General features: G+C 41.7%; 1 protein-coding gene across 3 annotated transcripts in view; it reads left to right on the forward strand.

Moving 5' to 3' along the window:
• Positions 1-27085, forward strand: part of LOC113139164 (tetratricopeptide repeat protein 28) — a 150789-nt gene that overhangs the window by 33136 nt on the left and 90568 nt on the right. Inside the window, exon 1 of one of the 3 annotated variants that reach the window (XM_026322184.1) lies at positions 11044-11726. The exons of the other annotated variants lie outside the window; for them this stretch is intronic. Coding sequence (XP_026177969.1) covers positions 11700-11726 — 27 coding nt within the window. The 5' untranslated portion in view covers positions 11044-11699. Of the gene's footprint in view, positions 1-11043; positions 11727-27085 lie in introns of those variants that run through there. 3 annotated transcript variants of the gene reach the window in all.

A 27085-nucleotide genomic window follows, 5' to 3' on the forward strand; every position in this document is an offset into this window, starting at 1 on the left:
CACTTCAACTCACCCTGTTGTGGAGCACCTTTTCTAAGAGGAAGGTGAAAATGAGCATCGCACCTCTCAATTAAAGCTGTGGCGTCAGTTGTTGTACCTTTGATTTCATTCCTAAGTGTTAATAAATTTTGTGTCAGCGTTAATAAGCACATAATCCACTCTTAATGCAGTTTACTTTGTGTGAGGTTTTTTTTTTAAGTCAGTGTGTGTTATGATGATGTGATTTACATACTATTATGCAGTTGTTAGTTTTAGCTAAGCAGTGTAACTGATCATAGATACGCAAATCTTGATGTTACACTAAGGTTTGCTGTGTATCATCAGATTTAGACTGATACCAAGGGACCTCCCAACATTTTCTGCTCCTGTTCCTTCTGTTTTTTTGTTTGTTTTATTGATATTTTTTGTTTGTACCATTATGAAGAGACATGAAACAACTTTTATAGATTACCCTTTTATAATCTTCTTGGTGATTTTGTATGTTTTGGTGGGTGTGTCCTAGCTAAGATATATATAGCATACATGAAATTTGCAAAGTAGAGGCTCAATTGTTTTCTCTTGTATATTACGTCATTTTGCTTATCTCCACACGGGCTGCACACTGTGTGTAGTGAGCGTGATGAAAGACAATGGATGATTGATGCACACAGAGCATTCACACATCTGTTGTGCTCCTAAGGGGGAGTTTTGAGCCATGCCCAGCCCCTCTGAGAGATGTTGGGGTGTGGGAAGCTGCAGCTGGGACACAGTGTGGAAACTCCGCAACTCCCAAACTCAGCTTTCACCGGCATTACATCATCTCTTGGACTTTTTCTCCAACCACAAAAGGTTGTGAGGCGAGGCCTGTTTACAGGGTAGATGGGCTCAACTGGGCCTTCAGTTGCCCTTAATTCTGGTCTCCTATTTCCTGTTTTCTGCCACGTGTGAATGCAAAATCTGGTCCAAGATTAATGTGATAATTAAAATTTCAAAGAAGCTATGACACAGTTATATATGCAAAGTAAATAGGTATTTACATTGACAATAGCACTGTGCTTAAAAATGTGGCATACTAGTTTATTTCAGTGATGCCACCATGTTGGAGCGGGAGTACTGACAGAAAGGGCTGTGGCAAATGAACCAGTTGAAGCTGGCTCCATTTGTGCTGTCGTCCAACGCAATGTCATCCTGCTCCGATCTGAGTTGTCCAGTCAGTTGAGTGGTTTTACAGCTGGAGTGGTGTAATTATTTTGAGATTCTTCAGACCATTATTTAATGCTATGCAGCATTTTTGCACCAGACTCACTGATGTGCTACAAAGACAGATTTCCTGATTTATTTTTTATTTATTATCTCACTGAAGCTTTATCATCACACCCACGCTAATATCCTCAAAATGCTTCAAACTGAATACTTATTGGATCAACTAATAGCATCTGACCCCTGCCGACCTGTTTGATGTCAGGAGTAGGGGGGTGCTGATTGCAGGCTTATTTTGAGGGCAGTCAACAGTTTTGCCTTTAAATATGGCTGAACGACACGATGCATAACCTAGAACGTTCCATGTATACTGAACCCTTAATGTGGCCTCATGTATTTTTAATGCAACGCGTTTAGTTTTTCATTCTGAACACTCACTGTTTGTGTATTTAGCCCTTGATCACGATTCCCCTCCATGTCCCATTAACTGATTCATCTAATAGTAAATCCAGCAAATAAGCCATTAAGTACCACTACATGTATCTTAATAATGTTTAGCCTTTAGCTGTGAGTCACCACAAGTTATTATTCGGGGTGTGTAGACAAAGGGACATCGTGATTTAGTTAGAAACTGAAATAAGGCTGATTTGAGTCACTGTTTTGTGTTGTGTTTAAGTCGGATGGCTATAGAGATGTTGTGATGTGATGAATGCCAAATGGAGTCAGATAAAGTGATGAGTCAGGCAGGAAGGATACTGGAGGGGAGCTGTGTGTGTGTGTGTGTGTGTGTGTGTGTGTGTGTGTGCGTGTGCGTTGGAGGTGCATGAAACGCAGGATGCGAGTGATGATGGATGAGGACGGAGCAAGAGAAGGACGGGGCATGAAATAGAATGAGGATGAAGGAGAAGTCCGGGCTGGCCCAGGGAGGGGGGGAAGGAGACTGTGAGACAGAGATGGAGAGACTGAGACTAGAGAAAGAATGAGGGTCAGAGAGGGACTAACCTACTGTCAGAATTGTTGATGTTTGCTTCTCTGTGCTGCACTGTACGTTTACACTTAAATTTGCATTTATCAGGCGAGTTTATCGGGCGAGTACTCATCCTCGCCTGTCAGGCCGATGAAGGTCAACATGTTGATGAAGGAAGACACTAGAAAGCCAAATACCTTCACTAACACTCTTAAAAACATTATACTATTTTATGAGCTTGAACACATTCCCTGGACAGTTGGAAGCATGTTTCTATCACATGTTGTTCTATTAATAAAAATCTCAGAGCCAGACTACGACCATGTATCAACCTGGCCATAGATTTCCTGCTAACCAATGGGGCCGAAACCATAACCTCCCCTATCAGACCACTAAGAGTGGTAAAGTAAATGGTTAACAGGCGCCTTTAAAAAGGAAATGCAGACCTTTTGTGATTTTATTCTATTCATATTCTGTTTTAGAGAAACATCTGATTGAGGTTGTGGTCTCTTTATACATTTTTAAAGCTTGGTTTAACGCTGCAATCAGTCCACTACCTGACAAACCTATCTGCTAAGTATCTGATAGAGTATTAAACCTTTTAGCCCTGATCAAACTGTAACAAACATTTTGTGCAATAATGTGAAATGTGAAAACAGTATCATGTCCAGTATATATTCATGTCTCAACTCCTTAATCTGCACTAAATTAAAGTATTTCTCTCTGCCTCATGCTCTGTAATACTGCACAAATGAACAGAAGAAATGAGCTCAAAGATGAAGATAGTGGTATCATGCTGGGATGGAGGAAACTCAGCAGGTAGTGTGATTCATATTTTTTTATTAGATTATTATAAGGATGATCCAAGATTAATTCATGTACTTTTCAGTGTCATAGTAATGTAAACGTAATTACTTAACGCTTCACGTTGTAGCCTGATAAAGGAACCTCTCTCCTGCTTTTCTTAAAACCTCATCTCTAATGACCTTCCAAATGGTCATCTGTACTGGCAGTCCAGCTGTGGCTCTGCAAATTACTGCTGAATTGTGGGTAAATGAAGCCTTCATTCTAGCTGTGAGCTGTCATGACCTGTTTGAGAAAAGTGGGATTGTATTCATGCGTGCGCACATGCTCACGTACTGTACAGCGCACACACACACACACACACACACACACACACACACACATAGCACGAACAGAGTCAAAGACAGGACGAGTCATCAGTCACTGAGTCAGTCTAAGGGTGGCATCTTAAAGGAAGCAGTGCCCTTTCTGTCTCTTTTAGCCGCTCTCTTACTTTCTTTCTCAGCCATTAGTTTATCTGTCACTCCTCATCGCTCCCCAGTAACACAGCCGCTGCTGTCGCTCTCTCTCTTTCTGGCCATTGTAGCGTGGCCTGACCTTCCTTTAGTTGTCTTCCTGTCTTCAACAGGCCAGCAGGGGAGGGCCAGATGGCTGGGTCTAGCCTGAGACTGGAGGCTCGGACTGGGGCAAACCCAGTGACCAAACTGGCAGCAGACAGGATCTCTGTGGGAAGCAGCTTCACCACCAGTGAAACTCCCCCCTACAGTCAAAAATGCTTATTATCCATCTTCAGACAGGTGGTCTGACAGTCCTGGATTTATGCTATAGCTTTAGCATAGAGACAGTGTGTCACAGGTGTAGTTTTTGTCCTAGCGCTCTTGCACAGTTTCATAGCAGACAGAAGGGTGAGCTGGAGCGTGGGATGAAGATGATTCGAGTAGAAAAGTCAAACCGATGACAAGGTGGTTTGACAGCGGGGGAGGGAGCTGGTGGGGGTGAGGGGCAGCATGTGTTGAAGAGTTTGATAGGAAAGGACTGGAGTGTTCCAATCCTTGGAGTGGAGTCAAACCCCCCACAACTTCTTTCTTCTGGTACATCAGCTCCTGCACCTCTACAGGATGTGCATTAAAAGCAAAGGGCTGTTTTATTCCTCTGAAGTATTTGCTCCACGTTGGCCAGTTAATAAAGGATTGAGGGTGTGCTTTACGTAACCCTTGTTTCAAAGGAGGCACAGCTGTTTGACTCAGCCACTCTGAAAACACGGACAGCATGCAAATGAAGTCATCTTGCTGATACATTAGAGCAGGGCCTGTTATCTGAGTGGTCAGGGTAAGAGAGGACAACTAATACTGGCTGGGTAACAACAGCACTACTTTTTTGTAAAAAAAAAGAAAAAAAAAGAAAAAAGCTCTCTTTATTCCAACCCATAAGTCAGGTGTTGGGATGAAAGAGAGGCCTGCTTGTGCTACTTGGCTAATTTAAAGGATTAACACCTGTTCTACAAAGACAGATAAATCCTAATCCTGTTTTAAACCCTTTGATCTGAAGTCAGAGTGGTTTAAGATGTGGACTGGCCTAATTCCTTCACAACAGTGACCGCAAACTACATGTACTGCCAGATGGAGCTCCTGGCTTCATGCTGCAGTATTTACTCTACTCAGTACCACAACTTTGCATTCACTTACTTTGCCTTCGTTTCTCTGCACAGGGATGGAGTCATTGCTAAGTCCTTCTGTGAATCACCCCTCCCTCTCCATTACAGAAGGGTTAATTCACATTTGATGCGCTCTCACAGGGTTAGATTAATAAGTGCAGGCAGTGCTGCCATTGGCATAATAAGCCTCAAGTATTAAGGCATTATACCCTGATAATAGAAGAAAAAAATGTGTTGTTGAAGCAAAAGCCGCAGTATCTGGCCTGGCTTTGGCTCAGTCATGCTTAGCTTTTATATATCTACATTTTAACAACCACAGTAACCAAACAAGACGCTGCAGAGGATCTTAGAGGTAGTTAAAGATTTGCACATTTATTTGCTATTAATTGTAGCCTGTTCGAGAGATCATCAGCCATAAACTGTGGCTTTAATGTCTTAATGTGCATATTATGATTACCAGATTGTGTGACTGTGTGTGTATGGGCTTGTGATGGTAACACATGGATACATTTGATATGAGTGAGAAAGGGGAAAAAAAAAAAAACGAGACTGTGGGAGAATTTAGATAGAATTGGTGTGGTGACGATGGTGGGAAGAAAGGTAATTGAAAAAGAGATGCATGAGTTTGGTTTTGAGGTTTTCTAAATGAGGGACTAGAACTGGGTGGGTCTGACCACAGCATGGTTTTGCGTATGTGTGTGTGCGCGTCTTTTCGTGTGTGCGTGTGTGCACGTATGTATCTGAGTTTGCATGTGCATACGTATTTGTGGAAAGAGACAGACACAAACACATTTGAATACATTGTCCTGCTCCATCTCTGTGTTTTGTATATAGAGGCAGGAGGACCACACAGGATCTCTGTCTCATGAGTATGTGGCAACGCTGTTATTATTGATTCTACCACAAACGTCAAACCCCAGCGCCTATTTAACTGTCGGCCTGATTTAAACGCTATGCTGGAACCTTTTTCATCCATGTCCAAGACCACTGAATTATTAAACACATCTCCAAAGCAAAGGTTCCTCTCTTTGCATAATGTCTTCACACAAATCTAGTGTTCAGCGACTCCAGGGGATAAACAAGCCCTTCTTCATTACTGTAACTGGGAGAAGAAAAAGAAAGAAGAGAAAATAAGGGGTTGGAACTTAAAGAGAATAAAAAGATTACAATCATGTGTCTTTATCACACTGTAAGAATCATTGATTAAATACTATTATGTCTCAACACAAAGAGAGCTTTCAATAGTATTATAATTATCACACATTTACAGAATACAGATAAGGGTATTTATGCTTTCTCTGTGAGACTGAAAATGGGCTTTTGGGTGCATCATGAGTATTAACACTCCAGGGACCTCAGTAAAACTGTTCATGAATGTTTAGATGGATACATAGATAAACAGTGCATGCTGCATCGAAAAGCCACAGATGATGAGAGATGTTGTATTGAAGTGCTTTCTAAAGCAGTAAAATTGTGTAAATATTGTGGAGGTTTGTGTGTAAAACTGACTAATTAACTGATTAACATTTGTAGATGTATTCAAGGTCATTGCTGAAGTTATACAGCTGTTGGAAATGATCATTATTTTGGTTAAAGTTAGGGGACCTTTGTTTTCAGGGTTGCAATAAGAACCTCTTGGTTCGGGTTAGGGAACGACTGCTTTCATGATTTAAAAAAAAAACAATGGTGGAAACGTGAAACTCTCTGTCATGTTAATGTTTGTGTCTTTCCATCCTGAACTACTCCATCTGACTTTTTACATTCAGTATGTTAACATCAAACTGCTTCCTTCTTTTCTTCTAATGGACCAAACTCAAAATTACTACAGCCACCAGAGGACCTTCTCACTTAATTATAAACAAATGGTGTTTTGGGCACTTGGTGGAACAACTAATGCTTACATCTTTATTGGGAGGAAGGTCTCCATGTGCCTGTTTAGGTAAACATTTGGCCACTTCCATTGTTGAGAAACCCATATTTATTCAAGAAAAAATAGTTAGTGCAGCAACTTTCCACTCAGAAAAGCTCCCAACCCAGGTCTCTGTACTGGCGAGCTGATGTTTTACCCCTGCTTTACTTGTGCCGCCTGATTTAGAGTATGCTTCCAGACAGTCTCAGTGTTGTTGAGTCTGATGTGGCATCAAAATGAGACAATCTGCCTGCAGTGCACATTGCCTAACGTGCATCCTGATGATCAACAGGAGCTCAACTGAGGGCACTGAAGAAAGAAACAAAGAAAAATATGTTTTTTTTTTTTTTTACACTCCAGGAATCCGCTTTTGTCATTCAGGACCAAAACAGCACAGTGGTTGAGCTGTTTATTAAATAGCTAGTGATGCCTCCAGCTGAACACTGACCCTGCTGATTCATTCAGTTGTGAGCGAGTGTTTCGCTTTCACTCTGTTCTGTCATGAGTCTACTATCCCTGTGGACATCACCCAGCAAACAAACAAGATTTGGGATGGTTTTCAGGCCCCGTAACATCATCCTTTGCTTGGGGCACATTGGGTGGTCAGCATATGTGACCTTCTCATAGCGGGGCTCCCTAGCCCCCATCCCTCCCTATTAGATGACACTTATCAGCGTCAGCGGCCAGAGTGACACAGTCCCAGCTGGGCTTCCCTGGAGGAAATGCTATGCGGTGCAGGGAATGATCCCCACAGCACAGTGAGACGTGTGTATGCTTTTGTGTGTCTCTGTTGTGACTATATATGTGTGTGTGGATTTGTTCTCTGCAGATAGGACCCTGTGACTCTGAGATATGCACATGCTCATTAATTAGAGGCTCTCATTATCCCCCCTCAGGCTTCAGACACTTAATCAACACAAAGCTATAACTAAGACATACACACACACACACACACACACACACACACACACACTCATGCACAGCCATCTACACAGCAGGCTATATTCTGACACAACATCATCCAAGAATAGAGCAGTGTAAAATAGGTGAATGAATGAATGTTGATGAGGGTTATTTGTTTTCAGTGATGTACGGCACAACAGAGTGGGTGGGTGTCATTGCCGTTTAACACTTTTATTATTGTAAATGTTGTTAAGCATTTTAAAACAGATTCGTCCATCTGCCATGTCTTACTGAGGAAGCAATCTGTCAAACACTATAAATTATATTCTTATGTTATAAATGTTCATGTTGAAAATATAATAAATGAGTTGTCAAGGCCACTCTTCTATGAATCTTGGAATTCTGCAGTAGTTTTTGTGATAGATTTTCTTTATAGGTGTGCTGTTGTCCATACAATCATGAAGAACTGAGACCTTGTGGACAGTCTGATGGCCGTTGCGTATGAAGCGGTGCTTGCATATCGTTATATATCTGTGCGTGTGCTGTGGAATTTATTGCCCCGTAATTAAAAGGCCGCTGTTTATTCGAACGAGGACGGATAGCAGACAGCGACGCTCCAGTGTCGTGACTTAAGAGCGCGAGTCTGTGTGAAAATAAATTACCGTCAGACAGTTTGGAGAGCTTCTTGAGTGTTGCTACTCTGTGGGGTTTTTAAAGACCTTCCTGACAGTTTTCATTTTATTCCCAAGCAGATCTTGTTACTATCATGTGGATGATGCACTTTTTGCATCATGTGGATTAATAAACAGACGCACAGACAGATACATGCAAACAAATGAGTGCAAAAAAACCCCCAAAAACCCAGCATTTTCCCATATCAGATAGATTTCATTTAGACCTTAAATTTGACTGGTCCCTCAAAGCTGTCTTAATTCTTGACCACCCTAAGTGGATCTGATTTGCTATGTGTAGACAAATTAGACCTGCAAATGGAGCTTTGAGAGCTGCAAATTCAAGCTACTAACCTCCATTCATTCCAGCAGATATTGTGCGCCATGTGGAAAATTGTAACTGTTACAAGGACATTTTACTAGAAGAATTTGGTGATTAAGTGAAGGAAAGGCAGTAGCATTCCTAAAGCGTTACTGGTGCCTCTAAAACTATTTCCCTTCTAATTATCTGTCCATAGTATTATTAGCAAATCACAAAATAAGCCATGTTTTCCCCTGTTCGTCAGCTGTAAGAAACATGCAGTGACACTGACTGTGAGCTTGGAAGCACAGCCCTTAGTTTTGAGATATGCCAGCGGTAGGGTGATGAATTTTTAAGGCTTAACATGAGCCAGTCTTTATTTTGTGCAGCTGTCTCACTTACATTAGTCTAAAAGCAAAACTAATTCTATAGACCGGTCTAAGCCATCTATATGAGGCCAGCTCTCGATCACAACATACAGTGGAGACATTTTTGAGGGCATTATTGGCAAGAACAAGAAAAGGAAGCACACACTTTTAAACAGCTCCAAGTTGTGGAAAATGAAAGAGGGGTTTTTGTTTCCCTCTGAAGGCTGGAGTCTGATTTCCTGTGCGGCTCTGATTGGGAAAGCAGAGGCACGCACAGGGAGCCTGCTTCTGTATGGAGATGCCAGATGACTACAAACAGACTGCTGCTGAACAGCTCAGTGAAGTGGCCTTTTATTGATCATCAAATATGTTTTATATATAAAAAAAAAAAAAATCTATTTTGGAAACCTGTTTTAGGTGAAATGTTGTCTGGAGTGCGAGTGTGTGGTTGACAGAGAACATGTAGTGCTGCATTTCCCTATGGGATACAGCCAACAGGAGTGAGTCGCTAGCTGGTCATAGAGAAAGAAGCGATGTGATGTAATATGTTACCAAGTGAAACAAAGCTGTAAAACCTAAACACAGAATAACTCCAGTTTACTTATGATTATAAATGCGTCCTTTGATCACAGTGCTTGGCCACACAGTGCCCCACTACGGTGCCAGTTGTCCAGCTGTAGTGTCACACACTTTGTTCGTGTTCATCCAAGTGGATTAGCAAGTGTCTCATGGACTCCCTGCATGGGAGTTTGTCCATAAGGCCATATGTTAGCTCACCCCCCTCCTCTCACTTGTCTTTTGTTATCTGAGTGACCCTCAGGTCTGCTGTGGACCCCGCTGACCCTGAAGAAACACCAGTGTATTGACCACCTCACGGCTCCACAGAGACCGTTTCCTAAACCAATTTAAATCACAAGCCTGTTGTTTAAACTAATTCCACCTTACTTCACTATCGACCATTTCTTTAATTTACTTTTATTCTATTTTAAGATAATTCCACCTGAAAACCTATAATTTAATAAAGTTGCTGTAATAATGCTTTCACATATTTAATAAAGGCTATTCTGTATTTTTAATTTTTTAATTTTGCTGCAGCAGCTGGCTTCAGCACCAGTCGATCTGTTTTACATGTTGATAGCTGCTCTGCTTTGTCACAGTTTTTGTTCTGTGATTGTGGCAGCGACTGTGGTGTGTGGGTTCTTACCAGAATAAACCATGTCCTCTGTTTTACATTTTATTCAGCCACTCTTCCACAATTAATGATTAAAAACTCTGTTTTTTGAGCACGGAAAATCTGCAGATATTTTTATTTCCACTCAAAATGTGCCAAAAAATACCGTGGAAATGTTAAGCACGCGGTGGCTGTATGCAGTGAAATATTGCACAGTATACTGTATGTGACAGCAGCTCTCAGCTGGAGGAAGCAGAGAAAGTGTACATAAACAGGCCTTCAGTTGTCCGCAACATCCGAGGCTCCCTGTCTTTTGTGAATCACGTTTTATCCAAGAATTCAAACTGCTGTGCTTAAAAATGGCTGAGGACAGTAGCCTCTACTGATAGAGATCAATGCAACAAGTCAGAGCATCAGTGATGTCTGGTGTAATTTGAATTTCCTTAGCTCATTAACACCAGTTTAAAGAGTGATAAGACTGTGTAGCTTTGCAGGGTTTTTATAGAGCTGCTGTGTCAGACTTGTGAACTAATGGACTATAGAGAAGTCCTGTAGTGATCCTGTAAGATATTTTAGCACTTTAAATGTTAAGTCCTTACACTTTTTCCAAATGAATATTGATGTGTAATGATGTGACTGGAGAGAGCCTCAATCATGTATTCTCTGTTGTTGAAAAAAACCTTTGGGTGGCTTTGCTTCAGCTATAATCCCAGCTGTACGTCGTGATGCTATTGTATGTTGAGGTTTATGCAGAGTATACTAAAAGCTTTCAGTTTGTGAAACAATTTATTTTAAGAGCTAGAGGCGAGGACGTTCCAGTCACCAAACCACAGGTCAATATTTTGGATATTCTCTAGGGCTCAGTGCGTAAACCTAAAGCGCACTTTTTGGCAAGCTGTGTGGCGGCGCTATGACCCTGCTGCCTCCCGCCTGCTCAGCTCCACTTCTCCAAGTCTGCAAACTGCAAGGCTGGAGGAGCGCTGGGAAGGAAGTCATCAGAGAGCTGTAGTCCAGTTTGTTACTGTTGCAGGAATCAGGATATCCTTCCAGCTCCTCACACAAATTCCAGGGATTTTTTTTTTTTTTTAGGTGGTTGTATTCCCTCCTCCCCCTGAAAGTAATCTCCCTGCTTGTCGCGCTGTCTCCGCTGTCCTCTTTTTGACTGTTGAGCCACAAATACTTCCAAAAGTATGTTTCGACTGCTGGAAAACAGGATTTGACCACTGTGATAAGTATTTCTGCGTTTTGGCACACAGTTCGTCTTCCTGTCGTGTCCTCTGCATCGAAGAGAACAGATTGGACACAGTCTATCCGTATTGCGCTGGACTAATAGTGTAGAGTACTCAGCTACAGGGGACGCTTCTTTTGGAAAAAGTTTAAGAATTAATTTTTCCTATTACAGTTCGGATTGGACCGGGCGGCGCCGATCCTGCGTGCCGAGTCAGGAGGGAGTGGGTTCATAACGGACTCGTACTTTGGATTTACGCACAGGAACCTTTACCCTGAACACAATCAGTCGACGACTCCATGTGTCTATGATTTATTCTCAACTGTGGATTTAACCGGTGTGAGATTTGTGTTGACTGTGCTGTCTCCTCTTAAAATTGCCGCAAAGCTCAGACTCGCACATCATCATGCGTCGCCTTTTGGAGAAAATCTGCTGCAAAATTGAGGGAAGTCGATGGGCAGCATGACTTGCGCTCTGGATTTCTTTGAATCTACATTCCATTCCCATGTAATATCTTAATGCTGTTCAATTTTGGTTTACAAATATGATGAAATGGCAGCCCCGGAAGAAGGTGAGTGTGTCTACTACATTTTTCCTCCAATTGTGGCGATAAAATAGCGTTTCTCTGGTAGATTACAAGTTGGAAAGAGGGGGGCTCGGTCACAGATCGCTGCTCTGTCTGTTCGTTTACTACAAATAGTAAAACCTATAGACACAGCAGTAATACCCAGGATAATACTATATTGTACTATACTCTATTGTAACCAAAACAGAGCTTGTAACTATAAAGTGTCTGTTCCCTTTGCACTTTTTCCACTATGCATTTTCTCTGGAGTCCATCTAAATGATTATGACAGAGACAGCAGTCAGCTGTTGTGCACTGCGCTATTTACATCTACAGTTTGTTTGCATTCATAGTGCATTGTGATGCAATACTAATATGTTGCTGTGATGATCTTTTATGGCATAACTTATGTTTCATGTGTTGTGAGTCTCTTTACAACACCAGACAGGCCTACACTCTTTAATCTGCACTAATCAAGACATCAGGGTGAATCTTTGGAGCTGTGGGCATATACAGTCCTGTGTTTAAAAGAAAAGAACCTTTTGAGAATGAAAGTAAGTAAAACATTGAACCTTAGCAGGATTTGTATCAAAAAAGTTTTAGGATGAGCTGGCAGAGCTCCTTACATACTTATATCTTAGAGGACAAAATCAGTGCTTCTTGGTTTCTTCTTTTTTTTTATGATCCGACATCCTTAGACAAATTGGTATTCTCAGATTTCTCTTATTGCTCCATTTTAGTAGGCTTGAAATATTACAACATGGAAAATATCTGAACATCATCTGGGGTTTATAAAAAACTGGTAGCACTAAAATGCCTGCGGTTAGGATTTTTACCAGCAGGGGGCACTTGTCTGACAGTAAGCAGTGTTCCTTTGCACCTTTACTCTGGTCTAGAGTCAGGGAAGGGAAAAATGAAGGATGTTCAACTCTTTTCTTTCCTCTTTCACCTGTTTTGCATCATTCTAAATTTTATTTTTCCCAAAGGAGTTTAATTTCAGTGCAAATCTGGATATTTTTTTTCATGCTAGCCCAGATATTTCTGCTTCTCAGTTGAGCTATAATGATGTTGTTTTATCTTTGTAACTACACAGTAGAAGGAGCACAATGAACCAGTACTACAAGTACCTTAAACTGCTGCTACTAGTAGTATATGAAATCCACTGAATGATTTTAGTAACCCTCTCATCTCTTTGATTAAATTAATTTTTGAATGCTGATTTTTTTTTTTTTTCCACATCAAGTGTCATTATTGTGGATAATCTCATCTTGAAAGATGAGATGAAAGTAAATGATGAAAAACAAGCTCCTTAATGTCAAATTATCAGCAGAGAAAATAAAAACGGTGAGTATGCCCTAATGATTTCTACAGCTGTGCAGTGTATCTGCCAGAATCATCCATGAGACCCCCCTTTGATGACTAAAAGCTTTTCCTCGGTGCAGAAATTGATTCCCAGCCACACTGCAGTTATGTGCTCAACCTGAAAATATCACAAGAGTAGCACTGTCCTTCATATGTAGATTCTCTTTTCATCATAGCCTAGATTTTATTGAAGTGGGCACATCAGATTTTGGTGGCTCTCATCACGGAAGAAAATGGTTACTGTGTTCTGTGTGATTTTGATTAATTAACCTGTTGGTGATGCTGGATGCATACGTATGAACACAAGCTCTTAGTGCATAAAACACAGACCCACAGAGCAGTGTTCAATACTTTGGATTACTTGCCACCCACACAGAGATTGTATAAGAATAAATGGTCAAGGAGAACGGAGTTGATTCATTCAGACCGTCCAGTCCATAACAAAGTACACTAATGAGTCAAAATTCCACCTCTGTGACGATGACGAGAAGAGAGAGGTTGCCTTAATTGTTGCTGGCAGATAGTTTATCAGTTCTGGAAAGACAAAGAGTTTCTCAGGGGATTTTCAGGGGATTTGGGTGATTAACTTTTTCTCTTTGAGATTTCGTGGAGATGCTCTGAACACCTGAGCCAATTAAGAAAGAGTGTCAATTACACAATGTTAAAAAAATGGTGGAGTGACTCAAGGCTGCTGTAGACTTGGGTTTCTGAGAAGGCTGTCTGGCCAGTGATAATCATGTTTTCTGCAGAGATAGGTTTTCTAATCGGTTTCAAATCCAACTGCAACAATGCACAAATGGCCTCTCTTAATTAATAGGGAATATACAGTTTGTGGGGCTCAGGGATGTTAACATAATGTATGTGGAGTAGAGTGGATGTACAGCAGTAGCCATGGCAGTCTTCTTCGATTGTGTTGTACTATAGGAACGTAAGCATTAGTACATGTGTACACTCTCAGTAATTGAATGAGTCAGGTAAGAGATAGCAGCATGCTTTAAAGTGTACGGAAACGAATGAAAGCTGTTGTGGCTGAAATCTGAGAATGATTGTTGGCTTTAATACACTTGGCAACAGAAACACTGTTTTTTATGTGTTCACATGTCTAAAGTGGTTTTTGACATGAATTATGGACTTCAGTGGCTTGGCAAGTCTCTAGTGACATATACCTGTGGTTGTGTTCTTGTCCATGGATTTTTTTTTTTTTTTTTTTTTTTTGGCAACAGCTGAAAGACATTCCATGCTTCTATTTTTTGTTTCCAGATGTGTTTTTAAGTCATCATCACCCCATGTTATCTTGAGCACAACCTCTCACAACCTGTTAATCCCAAACTGGTCTCTGTATTTGGAGTTCCCATAATGCCTTGTGGTGGTGTGACCAAGTCAAAGACATGACTGTTTGTTTTTGTGCTTGTGCCACAGGTTTCTGCAGGTTCCACAGTCATGGTATTGTGTCCCTCTCAGGTGGGAGGGATGGGATGCCTGTTTATGTTTCTGTGGCCAGACTCCGTGGGAGCTCAGGCTTTCACCATTAACAGGCACACATTTACCTCTGACCATGTTCATTGGCTTTTCACCTCAGGGAGTTTTTCATGCCGCTTTTCCTTTTTGATGTGGTATTATTTATAAGGCCTCCAATTGGGCTGTGGGGCTATCTCTCCCCCCAGCGCTCCATCAGTCCCTGTGAAGATCTCCTGCCTGGCAGCTGCGCAGCAATTTTAGAATATATTTACAGCAGGGGGAAACCCGTCAAATTGTGAAGAGAAACGCTGAAAGACACACATCTGAGCTGAGAAGAAAGAGGGTGAGGCTGTCAACGGGGGAAGGAATCACTTGGGAGAAGCTGAGAGTGCTGGACAAAGACATACATAAGGAAACAAACGAATGGGAGCTAGATTGTAGGATTGTGGGAAATAAGGAGATAGATGGGTGGATATTGAGGAGAAAAAATGGAATTGCTGTAGAGCTGTGGACACTGATAGAATTTCAGATAGTTGAAATTTGAAGAAGTGAAAAAAATGGGGAAGGGTTGGAGGCTCCAGGATAAGATAATGCAGGAGATAGAGATTAGGAGTTTAGGAGTGAGAAGTCCTGTAGTGATGCAGCAGGGATAATTAATGATAGGGAGTGATAGCACCTGCTGTTCCTGATGCTACGCAGTATTTACTGCCCAGCAAGCTGAGCGGAAAGGGATGTGGCTGCGTGGTCAGCCCCCTGGTCCATCCTCCTGGGGTGTGAAAAGACAGGGGTGGGTGCGGGGGTTTGGGGTCAAGAGTGCGTGGGGAACAGCGACTCAGCATAACAGTTTGAATTTATGTGCTGTACTCGCTCTGTTAATCCCAGTTCACCACCTCCCATTGGGAGAGCTGGACAGAGATGGAGGACAGGAAGAAGAGCTTCGTAGAACATGAGGCCTCCCTTGCTGTTATTGTGATGCAGTGCTCTGCAGTGTGCACAAGCTGCAGGCAAATGCTCAGTAAAGCACTCCTGGGAATCCACTGTCAAAACACAACAGGAGAAACAATGGAGATAGCGGTGATGCTGTTCTCATTAATCCTCATTGGGACCTGCACTTTCCACTGTGAGTGTGGAGATAGATTTTTGGATAGCACTGGTAAATGCAAAGATTGATTTATGTGTAGAATGGCCCATTTGTAATGTTTTCCTCCAAGTGTCAGAGCACTCATTTGTGATTTGCCACAGCTTTCCTTTACCCCCTAGTGCTTCTGGGTGAGCAAATGGAGCTATGTTTGAGTTTATTGAGGTCATTGTTCCAGGGGTGTGGTCAGCTGCTCTCAGGTCTCAGGAGGTGCCTGCCTCTGGGTGCCTCCATAGGAAATAAAGCGGACCTGACTTGATGGACCACATCAATAGGAACACATTTTCTTGTTCTATGGGGTGGAACAGTCCTCTGCAGGTCTTAAGTGCTGTTCTTTTCATTCTTTTCACTGATTAAGCTTCTGTATTATATACTCAGTCTTGCATGCATAGTAGAGCCAATGTTTCAGACATGAGACTTGTTTTAAATAAGGGATGTCAATGGCACTAGAGGCATATGGCCTGAAAAACATGCATACTTTTCCCTGTTTCACAACATTTATCAGAGTACAGCTGCCAAAACTGCAGATCCTACATTCCTTTGTAACTCCACATTGGACTGGCTCCAGTGGGCCAGGCATAGTATCAGCTCAGTCTGCAGGCTGCTGCAGCTGTCTCCAGCCAATGCAGCGTTGTATGTCGTGACTGACATTCACTGCCAGTGTGTTCTAAAGAGGACTTGGGATCCAGGTTGAATGTAGACGTGTGAAGAGCACCACTAATACTACCCTGCCCCATACTGACGCCCCTAAATCCCACTAATTCCATCTCTTCTTTTGTCAGAGATGGGATTCATAAGCCCTTCTTTGAAGGCTCAATTTTCCAGTAGTGTGTCCATGGCTTAGCTATAGCCTCCATAAAGCCAGGAGTAGACATTCCATTCATTGGATTGACAGTCTGCTCTGTCACCTGAGTGGTCAGTATCATGTCTTGAATAGATTATTGATGATTATTGGAAGTGAAAAAACTGAGTCAATTAACCCCTGAACCTCCCTGGTCACTGCCTGAATAAATGGCACATAGTGCAAGAGAAAACAAACAAGATTCATCTAAGCTTCTTTTTCCCCAATCAGCCTTTTAAAGGGAATAGGTGCTTTGCTGTGTTTTTGCAGTCAAACAGTGTAGTGCACACGCACGCACGCACGCACGCACGCACGCACGCACGCACGCACGCACGCACGCACACACACACACACACACACACACACGGCTTCTCCAGGAGTCAGAAATAACCAAGCTCAGAGCAGATTGTTGTAGTTCCTCTTGCCATCACTCTGGCCTATGTAGCCCTGCCTCTCCTTATTTTTCCTGCCTGCCATGCTGAATGTGGTGAGGGTAGCTGGGAAAGGCTTTTACTGCTGGTTGTAAAATCCAGCAGGAAGGAAAGAGAAATGGTGCCGAGCATGACCCACTGAGCCTTTTCCGCAACTCTCTCTCAGGGGCTGGTTTAGCTGCTGTTCCCTCTTGTAAGTCTGGATTTATTTATATGAGGCTTATGCTAGGATACTTATGTAAGGCATATGTTTATAGTTGCTAAGATATGTGGGCCAGGGGCGCTTCCATATCCTCCATGGTCCTGCCTCCTAAGGGAGATTCATGATTCCAGCTCCATTAGCAAAGCAGACAGACAGGTGCTGACTGACAGGCACGCTGAGAAAGATTCAGTAATGAGGACCACAGAACAAACCTCTTTGGTCCACCTCCCATGTTTCAACATTACAAATGATCTCATGCCTTATAGCTTTCATATATTTAACTAGGGGATCTGTAACAGTTTAATAGAGCCATAGCTACTATGCTATCTGGGCCTCCTACCCCCTCACTGTGGCTTTTCGCTGTCCCTTCTGTTGTTCACCCAAACCTCCTGTTGTTCTTGTGATTGCCTGTGTCTTAACCTAAAAGTGTTTTCTTTCTTTGTTTCTGCCATTGTCTACAAGCCTACATTTGTGTATGTGACTTGAACATTGATACATACCCCCCACACCCCTCTGGCTCCAGTAAATTGCATTGCCAAGTCCTTTTAAAGGAATTGTGTAGAGAAATATAAAAGATGTGCCTGTGTGTCTTGATGTGTCAACTTGTTTATCCCACACACTGTGTGTATTTGTAGACTTTAAAATGCTATTTTTTGTGTTTCTGATTGGAAGTTTCTTGAAAAATGTCTAGACATATACAGTACTTGTTATACTTGTGCAGTTGATGGAAACTGATGTATTAACATTCACCTGAGATACTAAAATATCTTTCTCTCTTCCAGTCTCGTATTCTCCTCCTCTAGGCCCCTCTCTTGATCTATATTCCTGTGACTGGGGTCAGAGGCCACATTAGACCACATATTGTTCAGCAGTTTGGAGAGTGCTCCAGTTACCGCTGTGAAATCTCAGGCATCAGCAGCTTCTTAGCTCTTTAAATATAGTGTACGACACTGCTACAGGGACCTTCCAGACACTACACAATGTCTGTGGTGTGACGTTACATTATTTTAAGTAATGCCTGCCTTTATAGCCTTGTAAAATGTGTTTGCTGCCTTCGCCACCTGTCTGTATGTTCTGCATGGTGAAATAGCAGTGAACGGAGCATGTTTAGGTCTATGAATGCTACTCTGTCTGCTGCAATAAAAACTGGTGTGTGCATTCATTCCAGCTGCTCCAATGATGGTTGTAAAAAAAAAAAAAAGATTCATAATCACTCAGTGGAACAAAACACCATAACTTGGCACACAACAGTTGGTGTAACGCTTCAGGTGTGAAATTACCCTCCCAATTTACATTTGAGAGTATGTATTAGCCCCCTCCTCCTCATCTTACTATGAACAATGTTGTCTTTTCCAGCTGCAGAGAAGGCTACAACTGCTGTGATAGTTTTTCTCCAGGCGTAACACTAGAATATATGACAATGTAGCATGGTTCAGTGACACTATTAGGTATGAAGTTTTGGTACAGATAAAGGACTGAAGTGCTGAGTCAAGCTTGTGGTATAATGAAGGGATATATTACATATTGCAGATACTGAATACTTCTTGTTTTTTGCTGCTGGGCAGTGCACATTTTAGCAACAGTGCCCTGGAGACATTACTGACCATAGCCATAGTGTCTGGCATTTGGACAAGTGAAATTATCACTCTTTGTGTGTGTCAGTGAACACGGCTGCACGTGTCCATGGGGCTCTGACCAGAAACAACTGCAGCCCTGAAACAGGCTGTGTTGCCTGGTTTTAGCACAAGGATACACAGCTGAACTTACTCACAAGCTTCTTACGTGGAAGCCTTGGGTTTTATTTTCTTCCATACAACTGGGACATAGTAATATTTATAGCATTTCAGTGCATACCCACTCAACAGCTGTCAGCTTGAAACTCATATGAATTGATATTATGTGCTCAAATGCAGCATTGTTGGTTTGAGCTAAGATGTTGACATTTACGCTAACAGATCTGTGTCCTCTAGCTTTCTGTCACTCCATCTACCCATCCCTCCATCACTGCATCGTGCTGCTGCACCTAGCTAGCTGAGCAGGGCCTCGGGCAGAACAGGTGCAGGCAGATGTGATGGTGGCTCTTCTGGCGCACACTCACATGCATGGATACACTCAGGGGAGATGGGTAGAGTGTGGAACTACTCTCAGTGAAGTGGCAGACCAGGATTATTTGTTGCAGAGCACCGAAAGCTCTGTGCTGGTTGTGTTTTGTGGTCTAACTAGAGAACGAGCAGGTGTTTAGAAATTAAAGCATTGTTCCGTATGCAAACGTGCTCTTGGTCCCAGAGGAACAATTTTGATCTGGTAAAATCCTGTTTGCTGCAAATCTGTGGACAATGCAGGCTAATTCTCTGCCAGTTGGTCCTTTGAGGTGTGTCTTTTTGGCATTGTGTAAAAAAATCCAATTTAATAACTTGGTTTGCCTTGTTGCTGTGATCCATACAATTACATGGTTGAAGGCCTCAACCAATAGAAATTGATCATATCTCTTGGTGTAGATGCCTTGTTTGACATACAATAAATTTGTTAGATATCAGCTCTTCTGTAGACACACCAGAAGAGGTCCTGTTATATATACAGATTACAAGTTGTTTCATGAGGAATGCACAGTGGATGTCTTATCGTCAGAGTAACACTGTGGAGAAATAGCCTGACATCTAATATCTTGCTTTTGTTGTTTAAGTGGCATCTGTCCTCCCTTTTTTTGTTCATGCTGTGCTTTGTTCTGGAAAGTAAAAATTGACTTGACATTTGAAATGGATTTCTAATCAAAGTGAGAGACGAATGTAATGGCTGCCTGATTGAGCTGTCGGTCTGATGACTGTTTGTGAGACAGCACTGCTAAACTACTTCAGAATTACTTATTTCTGCTATAGGAGAAATAATTAGAAGCTGATGAGAAATGTTAAACAATAGTAAAATTCAATCAGCACTCCACATTTAGGCTGCCTTTTTTCCTCACAGCACAGCATTTTTCCTGTGTAAATAAAGTATGTCAATCTACTGAGCACCGTGTGGCAAAGCAAACAGACAGATGGACTGTCAGGTTGACAGATAATGGGGATGTGAATGTGGCCGGTGACACTTCTTCTGAGACCTCTTTGACTGTTATCACAGCCACTTGTCCTCAATTAAGAGAGACTTTTTTAATTCCCTGTCCTCATTTCCTGCGACGACGGAAGCTGCCGCCCTGACGCAGGAACCGCTCATATCAGGAAACATACATAAAACAACGGGAGTCAGAAGGATGTTTTTCTGCTTTTCATCCAGCACATGTTTTCTGACTTCCACTTTTTCCTCATTAGCTATTGATGCATGTACTTAGTTGTCTCAATCAGAGCACGTCTTTAAGTGCCTTCCTGTTTGGGAAATTAACGTCAAATGATCTTGTTTGAGTGCCCGTTTCTTCTTGGCTTGTGTGATGGTGAGTCCTGGGGGATTCGCGAGAGGATTCATATCAGAGGTTGTTGAGGAAAGCGGGAGGGGGCTGGTTATGAAACCTGATTAGAATATGGTTTGAGTTAATTAACTAAGATTTTTTTTCTCATTCCGTCTATCTATGTGTAATCTAATTACAGATGGTGGTTTTCCAGTTCCTATCAAATGAAAATGTAACTGGTCCCATGAGGAAAGAAAGGGTGGGGGTGTGGAGGCAAGAAATGATGCCACCCACCCACCATCTCCTCCTTAAAGCTGTGCTGAAGAGTTAACAGATGTGATGTCGGGGCAACCAAAAAGCTTTGTCTCCATCATTGTGCAGTGCTTCATTTATTCTACCAGGCGCTGTGAAAATGCCACTATGTCAATGACGTTGGTGTCTCATTATTTAAAGTATTTAGTTAAGGACGCCATATGTTATGTTGCTAGTGCAGTAAACAGTTCACACATGATTAGTTAAACCAAAACAGCATCGTGCTTTTGGAGGATGATGAGAGTGTTGTGATCAGACATTGTGATAGAGGTATGGCATCACCACTGGAAAAAGCTATAGAGTATTTCCACTGCAGTATGGGCTCCAAAGATAATTCTGAACAGATGGTAGAAGACCTTTCATATTCATTTCTGCTGTCGTTTCCTTTTGCCTTTGTCTCGCCTGCATCTTTCCAACTTCTTTATATCTTTTTTCCAAACTTCTGAGTGTAGTGAACTTCTCCATGCTGACATGTTCTTTTGTTTCTGCTTGTTGAATATCTGAGAAGTTCTTGTCATGGTAGCTGATTGGAAAGATCAAGAGCTGCTCTTCAACTCTTTGTGTAAGAGAAGCTAAAGGCCAAAAATGCAATTCAAGCACTTCTGTCTTCCCTCAGAGATGGCTCTTATATTAGTGCCAACATCTTGCTTTCCTGTCTCACATCTTTTTCTTCCTTTTTTCTCTCTGTCTAAATTCGAACCTCTCATTTCTTCCCATCTACCTCTGCATATCCTCTGTTCTCCATCTTTATGTTGGTGTCTCCTAGGAAGAAACAGCCCTTAGCTGTAAATTGGCCCATTTCTCACATTTCATTTCCGAAAGTTGAGGCAGGTAGAGAGGAGTAGGGGGAGAACTTGCTAGCCCAGCACACTGGTAGAGCTGTGAGTTCATTAGTTTCCCTGGATCCTTGAAACAAGACACTAAGAGTGTTTTCTCAAAAATCAGCCAAAAATATAGTTCCTTATGTATTGCGTTTCACCGTAGACCCATCATTATGTATATACACAAGCATCTTGTGTCGTAGTCATGAAATAAAACAGAAGCAGACAGTTAACACAGAACATTTTGAAGCACACCAGGCACAGTGGTTCACTAAGTGAAGAAAAATATCAGAACATTTCCATTATTCTTCAAATGTACAAGTCCGTAAAAGCATAAAATTAGATATCTCTGGTGCATAAAATTAATTCAGAGACCTCTACAAAAGGTCAAAGCATATTTTCAAACTAAACCCACGATTAGCTTCTTGTTTGCCATACAATGTTAATGCTTTGTAAGAAGTTACTCAGTGTGGAATTGGTATGTCCAGTCACACATTAATCCAGCTCTAAAGTCTTAAATCCTTTGTGACCTACTAAGGATTAGGGCTGATTTTCTTATATTGTTCTGATGCATGCACATTCGAGACATTATTGAACTATGTGGTTACAGAGCATTTTGCTGTTGTGGCTGTCTGTCCGTGCTTACTGTCCCATTTTCTCCAGTCGCCACTTTTCGTGGTCGGAGATTAGGGGAGGGAGAGTGTAGCAGCCAATTACAGTCATATCTTTGTCCTGCTGTAGACTCCCCACTGTCTGCAGCCCTCTGCTCAGTAAAATGAGCACCCTCTTTTCTCTAGCAGCCCAATTTGTCAAGATCACTCATTCAGATTGGTGTCATTTTGAGTGGGGGCGGGTGTCTGCTTTTTAAAAGGAATGATTATGGCGAAGACAGATGAAAAGGCAAAATGCAGATGATCCTTAATCTCTTTTGAGGAGTCGTACCTCCTCTTGCTTTTCCTCACCTTTTTATCTCATGATCCCATTTCCTTTTCGTTCAAGGTCTTTCCGGTGTCCCTTTGACCTCTCATTTTTTCCTCCTTGATTTCCTTCTCTCTTGATCTCATTTCTACTCTTCACTATCTTTTCTCTTTTTGATTCAGTTTCCCAATGTACAGTTCTCCCATTTTTTTTCTGTTGCCGTTTCTTTTTCTTTCTCTGCTTTTCTCAGACTCCTTCATCATGTGGATGACATGGCACTGACCCCATGTAAATATGTGGGCTGATCTTGACTTTCATTAGTTTGTGTACATGAATATTGCATGACTGGTTCTCCTGTGCTAGCCAAGATTAGTTCTCAGTCTTTTCCCTTGGTTAATTGAAAACCATTATAACTGACTGCAAGTCAGGAGTTGCTCCAAAAAGCTCCTTTCTCAGGCTGAGGCTGCTCTGATCTGCCCCTACCCTCCCATCAAACCCAAAGCCTGCTTTTCGAATGGACACCAATCAAAAGGCTCTTCTGGGAGAGCCAGAGCAAAGTGTTGGGAAATGAGGTTAAGCGTGTAGACTGACTGACCTTCAATACTGCACCGCCCTTCATATCACCATCTGACAGCCTGTGAGAGTGCGGAAACAAAGGGTTTGTTGGGACGAGTTGTAATTGGACTGGGATACCGCACGGTAGATGAACCATTTGAGGCTCAGACAGATCTACCTCTGTGTTTTTTGACAGGACCTTCAGTTTATTTTTGACCACAACAATTGAAATGACAATCACAATACATAGACTTAATCCCAAGTTTAGTTAGTTTGGCAGAAGCCTAGAAGTCAGATGGTATCATGTAGAAAATATCAGCGGCAAGTTCATAATTTTATCCTGCCTTTTTTTTTTTTATTCACTTGTTCTTCAAATCTTCAGAAGAGTGTCTGTGGGGTGCTCTTTTAAACACGCCTCTCTCTACTCTATCTGATTTTGTGTTGTTACTTGGGGATATGGGGGGTTGAGCAGAGTGTGTCGAGATTCATTGGAAACAAGGTCCTCCATGTTGCCCCTGGACATGTTCCCCCTATCAAGCAGCTAATTTTATGCAACCCTCATCATGCCTTTGGAACAGGGAAAGAGACAGAGCAATTTTATCTTCAGGAGGGTGCTGAAATAAGAGGAGGAAATTGAGTGGAAACTATTGCTATGAATACAAATAAAAAAACAAGCAGTATATCATCATGGGAGTGTATTTCCCTGCCTCCATCCACTTTTCTCATTTGTTAATTTTCCAAATGAGACTATCCTACTGTTAATGGTTTTCCTTTGCATTTGTGTTCTACACATCAGCTGAGATTAGAGATTGAACGGTATGATTTTGTTATTCCCACTGTTGATATTTGAAACCAAGCGGATATATGATGCCATTTTGTTTTACCAATTTGATTAAGAATTTAAGCCTTTTTCCTGTTTTCTTCCACAACATTCTTCTTTTCACTCTGCCAAAAGCTAGTTATCCTCCACATGGCAGCATCCACTGGTACAAGGGCAGTTTGAATTGACAAATTCCTTTAAACAGTACTATTTTTATTCTGATAGTACATTCTGTGATTGTTGTTCACCTTTTATGCTTCAGCCTCTAGAACATAGGAAACACAGGGGAGACTTCAGCTTCAGGGCTGCAGTTGTCATCACTTTGGGGTTAGCCCCCACTTTACGCACCGCAGCAGCTGGCAAGCCAGGCTTGGACAGTTAGCGTGGGTCTTAAGGAGCTGTAGCATTTATTGGATGCAGACTGTTCCTTACAGCTGTACATTTTCTCTCTGGAATACTGCAAACCTCTCTGCACCGATTGCCTGTTTTACCATGTTCTGCTGCTGTGGCGTCACTTCTTCTTCTCCCAGTTCTCACTCGACACATCCTCACCACTGGACAGTATTTGTCATTGTTTTGGATTGTTGTAATAATAATAAAGCTACATTTCGATAAGCAACAATATTTGTCCACTCCCTTGTTTATGAGTATATAAAAATTGAAAAATATCCATTTAAGGTACATTTAGAGCGGCTAAAAAAATGTGTGATTCATTTCTAATTAATCACAAGTTAAGTTTAGACATCATGGGATTAATTGCGATCAAATTAATTGAATGACAGCGCTAATATGTGTATGTATTGTTATCTCTTCTTCTCCCTTCTCACCCAGAATGCTAGTATATGTTGTGTTTACTCAAATCGCAAAATTTGTTTCCCACACATTTTTTTCTCTGTCAGATATCTGTACTTTTTTCAGCACTTTCTTCAACCTGTGTTTTGCTCCTGCCTTGACCTTGATGATGTTCTGCTGACACATTTGTGTATATAAGTCACAATATTTTTTGCAAGCTGAATACTCAAGTGTTCTCTTCTACAGAAATACAAACACGTCATTCCTTTCCACTTTTCCTCTTCCCCCAAGTTCCCCTCTCTAGTTCTACCATGTGACACTGCAGTGCTGACAGGTTTGTGGTAAGACTTCAGGAATGGAAATTAGATGCATGGTGGCACTGTGTCAAAGAGCAGCAGATTGAACATTAGCCTAAATCGCCCAGCAAATGTTTGCAGATTTTTTTATTCAAATTAGCCTAGAATACTGTCTCAGGAGCCAAGGGTGCAGAGATAGCTCTGCAGTGGACACCTGCTCTATTAACCCCACATGATGCGTCCATGTTTGGGTGTGATTGCATGAATTATCACAAGTACGAGATAGAATTTAATGTGGGTGCTGTTTGTTTGCCTCAGTGGCTATGCATGTGATCCAAGAGAGCGTGAAAACCGAGAACAGAAAGTTAGATTTATCTGCCTTTAGCAAAGGATTAGTGGTTATATTGCATATGTCTTCCCTATGTTTATTTTCTCAAAAGCAAAGTTTTCCTTTTTTAGTCTTACATTTAGTCAAACAATAAATCTAAACCTGGGCAGAGGGAGGGAGGCTCCAGCCTGACTTCAGACAGGATTATTTATGGTGCATGTCCCTGTCGTTGGTGTTTGACTTATTGCAGGGTCACAGGATGTGGGTGGATTTAGGTGGTACTTTATCACTCTTACCTTACCATTCTCAATCTAGTCACGTACCGTCCTGTCACTGTGTTGGGTCACCTTAAGTATCTGCATCTGTATCTGTGTATGTGCTTGTTCCTGTATGTACAGTATGTAATGTATACATGTCAGTACTTGATACCACTTGATACTATTGACTTCAACCACACACACCACCTTCCTCTGGACACTGACAGTGTGAGCAGATCACCAACCAATGTCAAATGTGGAGGTTGTTTTCATCAATAAAATTAGGGCCTCGGTGATTTGATGCTCTAGTTATTTTCAGCATTTTCCTTACAGTTGATTTATTGCAGGATGAATTTGCATTAAGTGTACACTGACTCTTGTTCAGTTAGTATTCCATAAAATTGTATGTTATGCTCCTATAACACTTTGGGACTCTAGATGGATGGTTAAAAAAAGCATCATACTGATACAGCAAAACCAGAGCATTCCTTTTCTGTGTGACATCCCAGCCTTACATTACCCACAATGTTTGTTTTGGTGTGTATGCTAATAATTCAACCTCTCATTGTGAGCTCACTTCTTTCTATCTCCGTACCCCAACATTTTTGTCATCAGACCCAACCCATCTGACGAAGCTCCCTCTGGAGCCGCAAAAGGCTTTAAACAACTTATTTCTTCACATATATGCAGTGCTTCAGCTTAAGGACCTATAAACAGACTTTCATGTGTAAAATTGATGGAGAAGGCTTCCTCTTTAATTGGGAAGACTAACTCTATGCATGGTCTGCTCTGTCAACAACTGTCATGTAACAGCATCATAAGAAACTGTGTCCTTGTGTGGATTTGTGGTGTTTTATCCTTGTCATATACAGAATATTGCCATGAGTCCTTGGCCAGTTTGTGTGCACTGACAGGAATGCCCTGTTTTTAATCTTAGCCTGAAGTGAGGTTGCGTCATAATATGGTATGATACTATACCGGGGTAGGTTCAAAAATAGCAATAGTATTTTTTTTACTGTCATGAAAACAAAATCTGCTGTGTAATATGCTGTTTATAATAAATGAGTGTGTGTCGATGTCCAGCAGCAGCACCGCTGCTCGTGTCTAAAGAAGCTAAAAAGTACCCAGAGCTGCTCTTAGTTGTTTGTGTCTTCACATTGTTTTGGCTGCTGTTGCCAAGTAGGATGAGGTGACCTGCCTGTTTGACCTGGAACCTTCTTGCTATGAGGCAGAAGTGCCGCCATGTCTTCATATATATATATTCACCTTATGTATATCCTTATATATTTTCACCTTTCACAGATGCTAAACCTTTCTATAGGAATTTACCTGTTTACCTACTGTTATGTGTGTGTGTGTGTGTGTCACATACTTGACTTTGGCCTAGGAGTACTGTGTTCTGTATATTTTGCTGTGGGACTTGTTTTCAAGCAATTTAATTGGGAAAGTGTGTGC

This window comes from Mastacembelus armatus, chromosome 9 (genome assembly GCF_900324485.2).
Source record: "Mastacembelus armatus chromosome 9, fMasArm1.2, whole genome shotgun sequence".
Classification (NCBI taxonomy): Eukaryota; Metazoa; Chordata; class Actinopteri; order Synbranchiformes; family Mastacembelidae; genus Mastacembelus; species Mastacembelus armatus.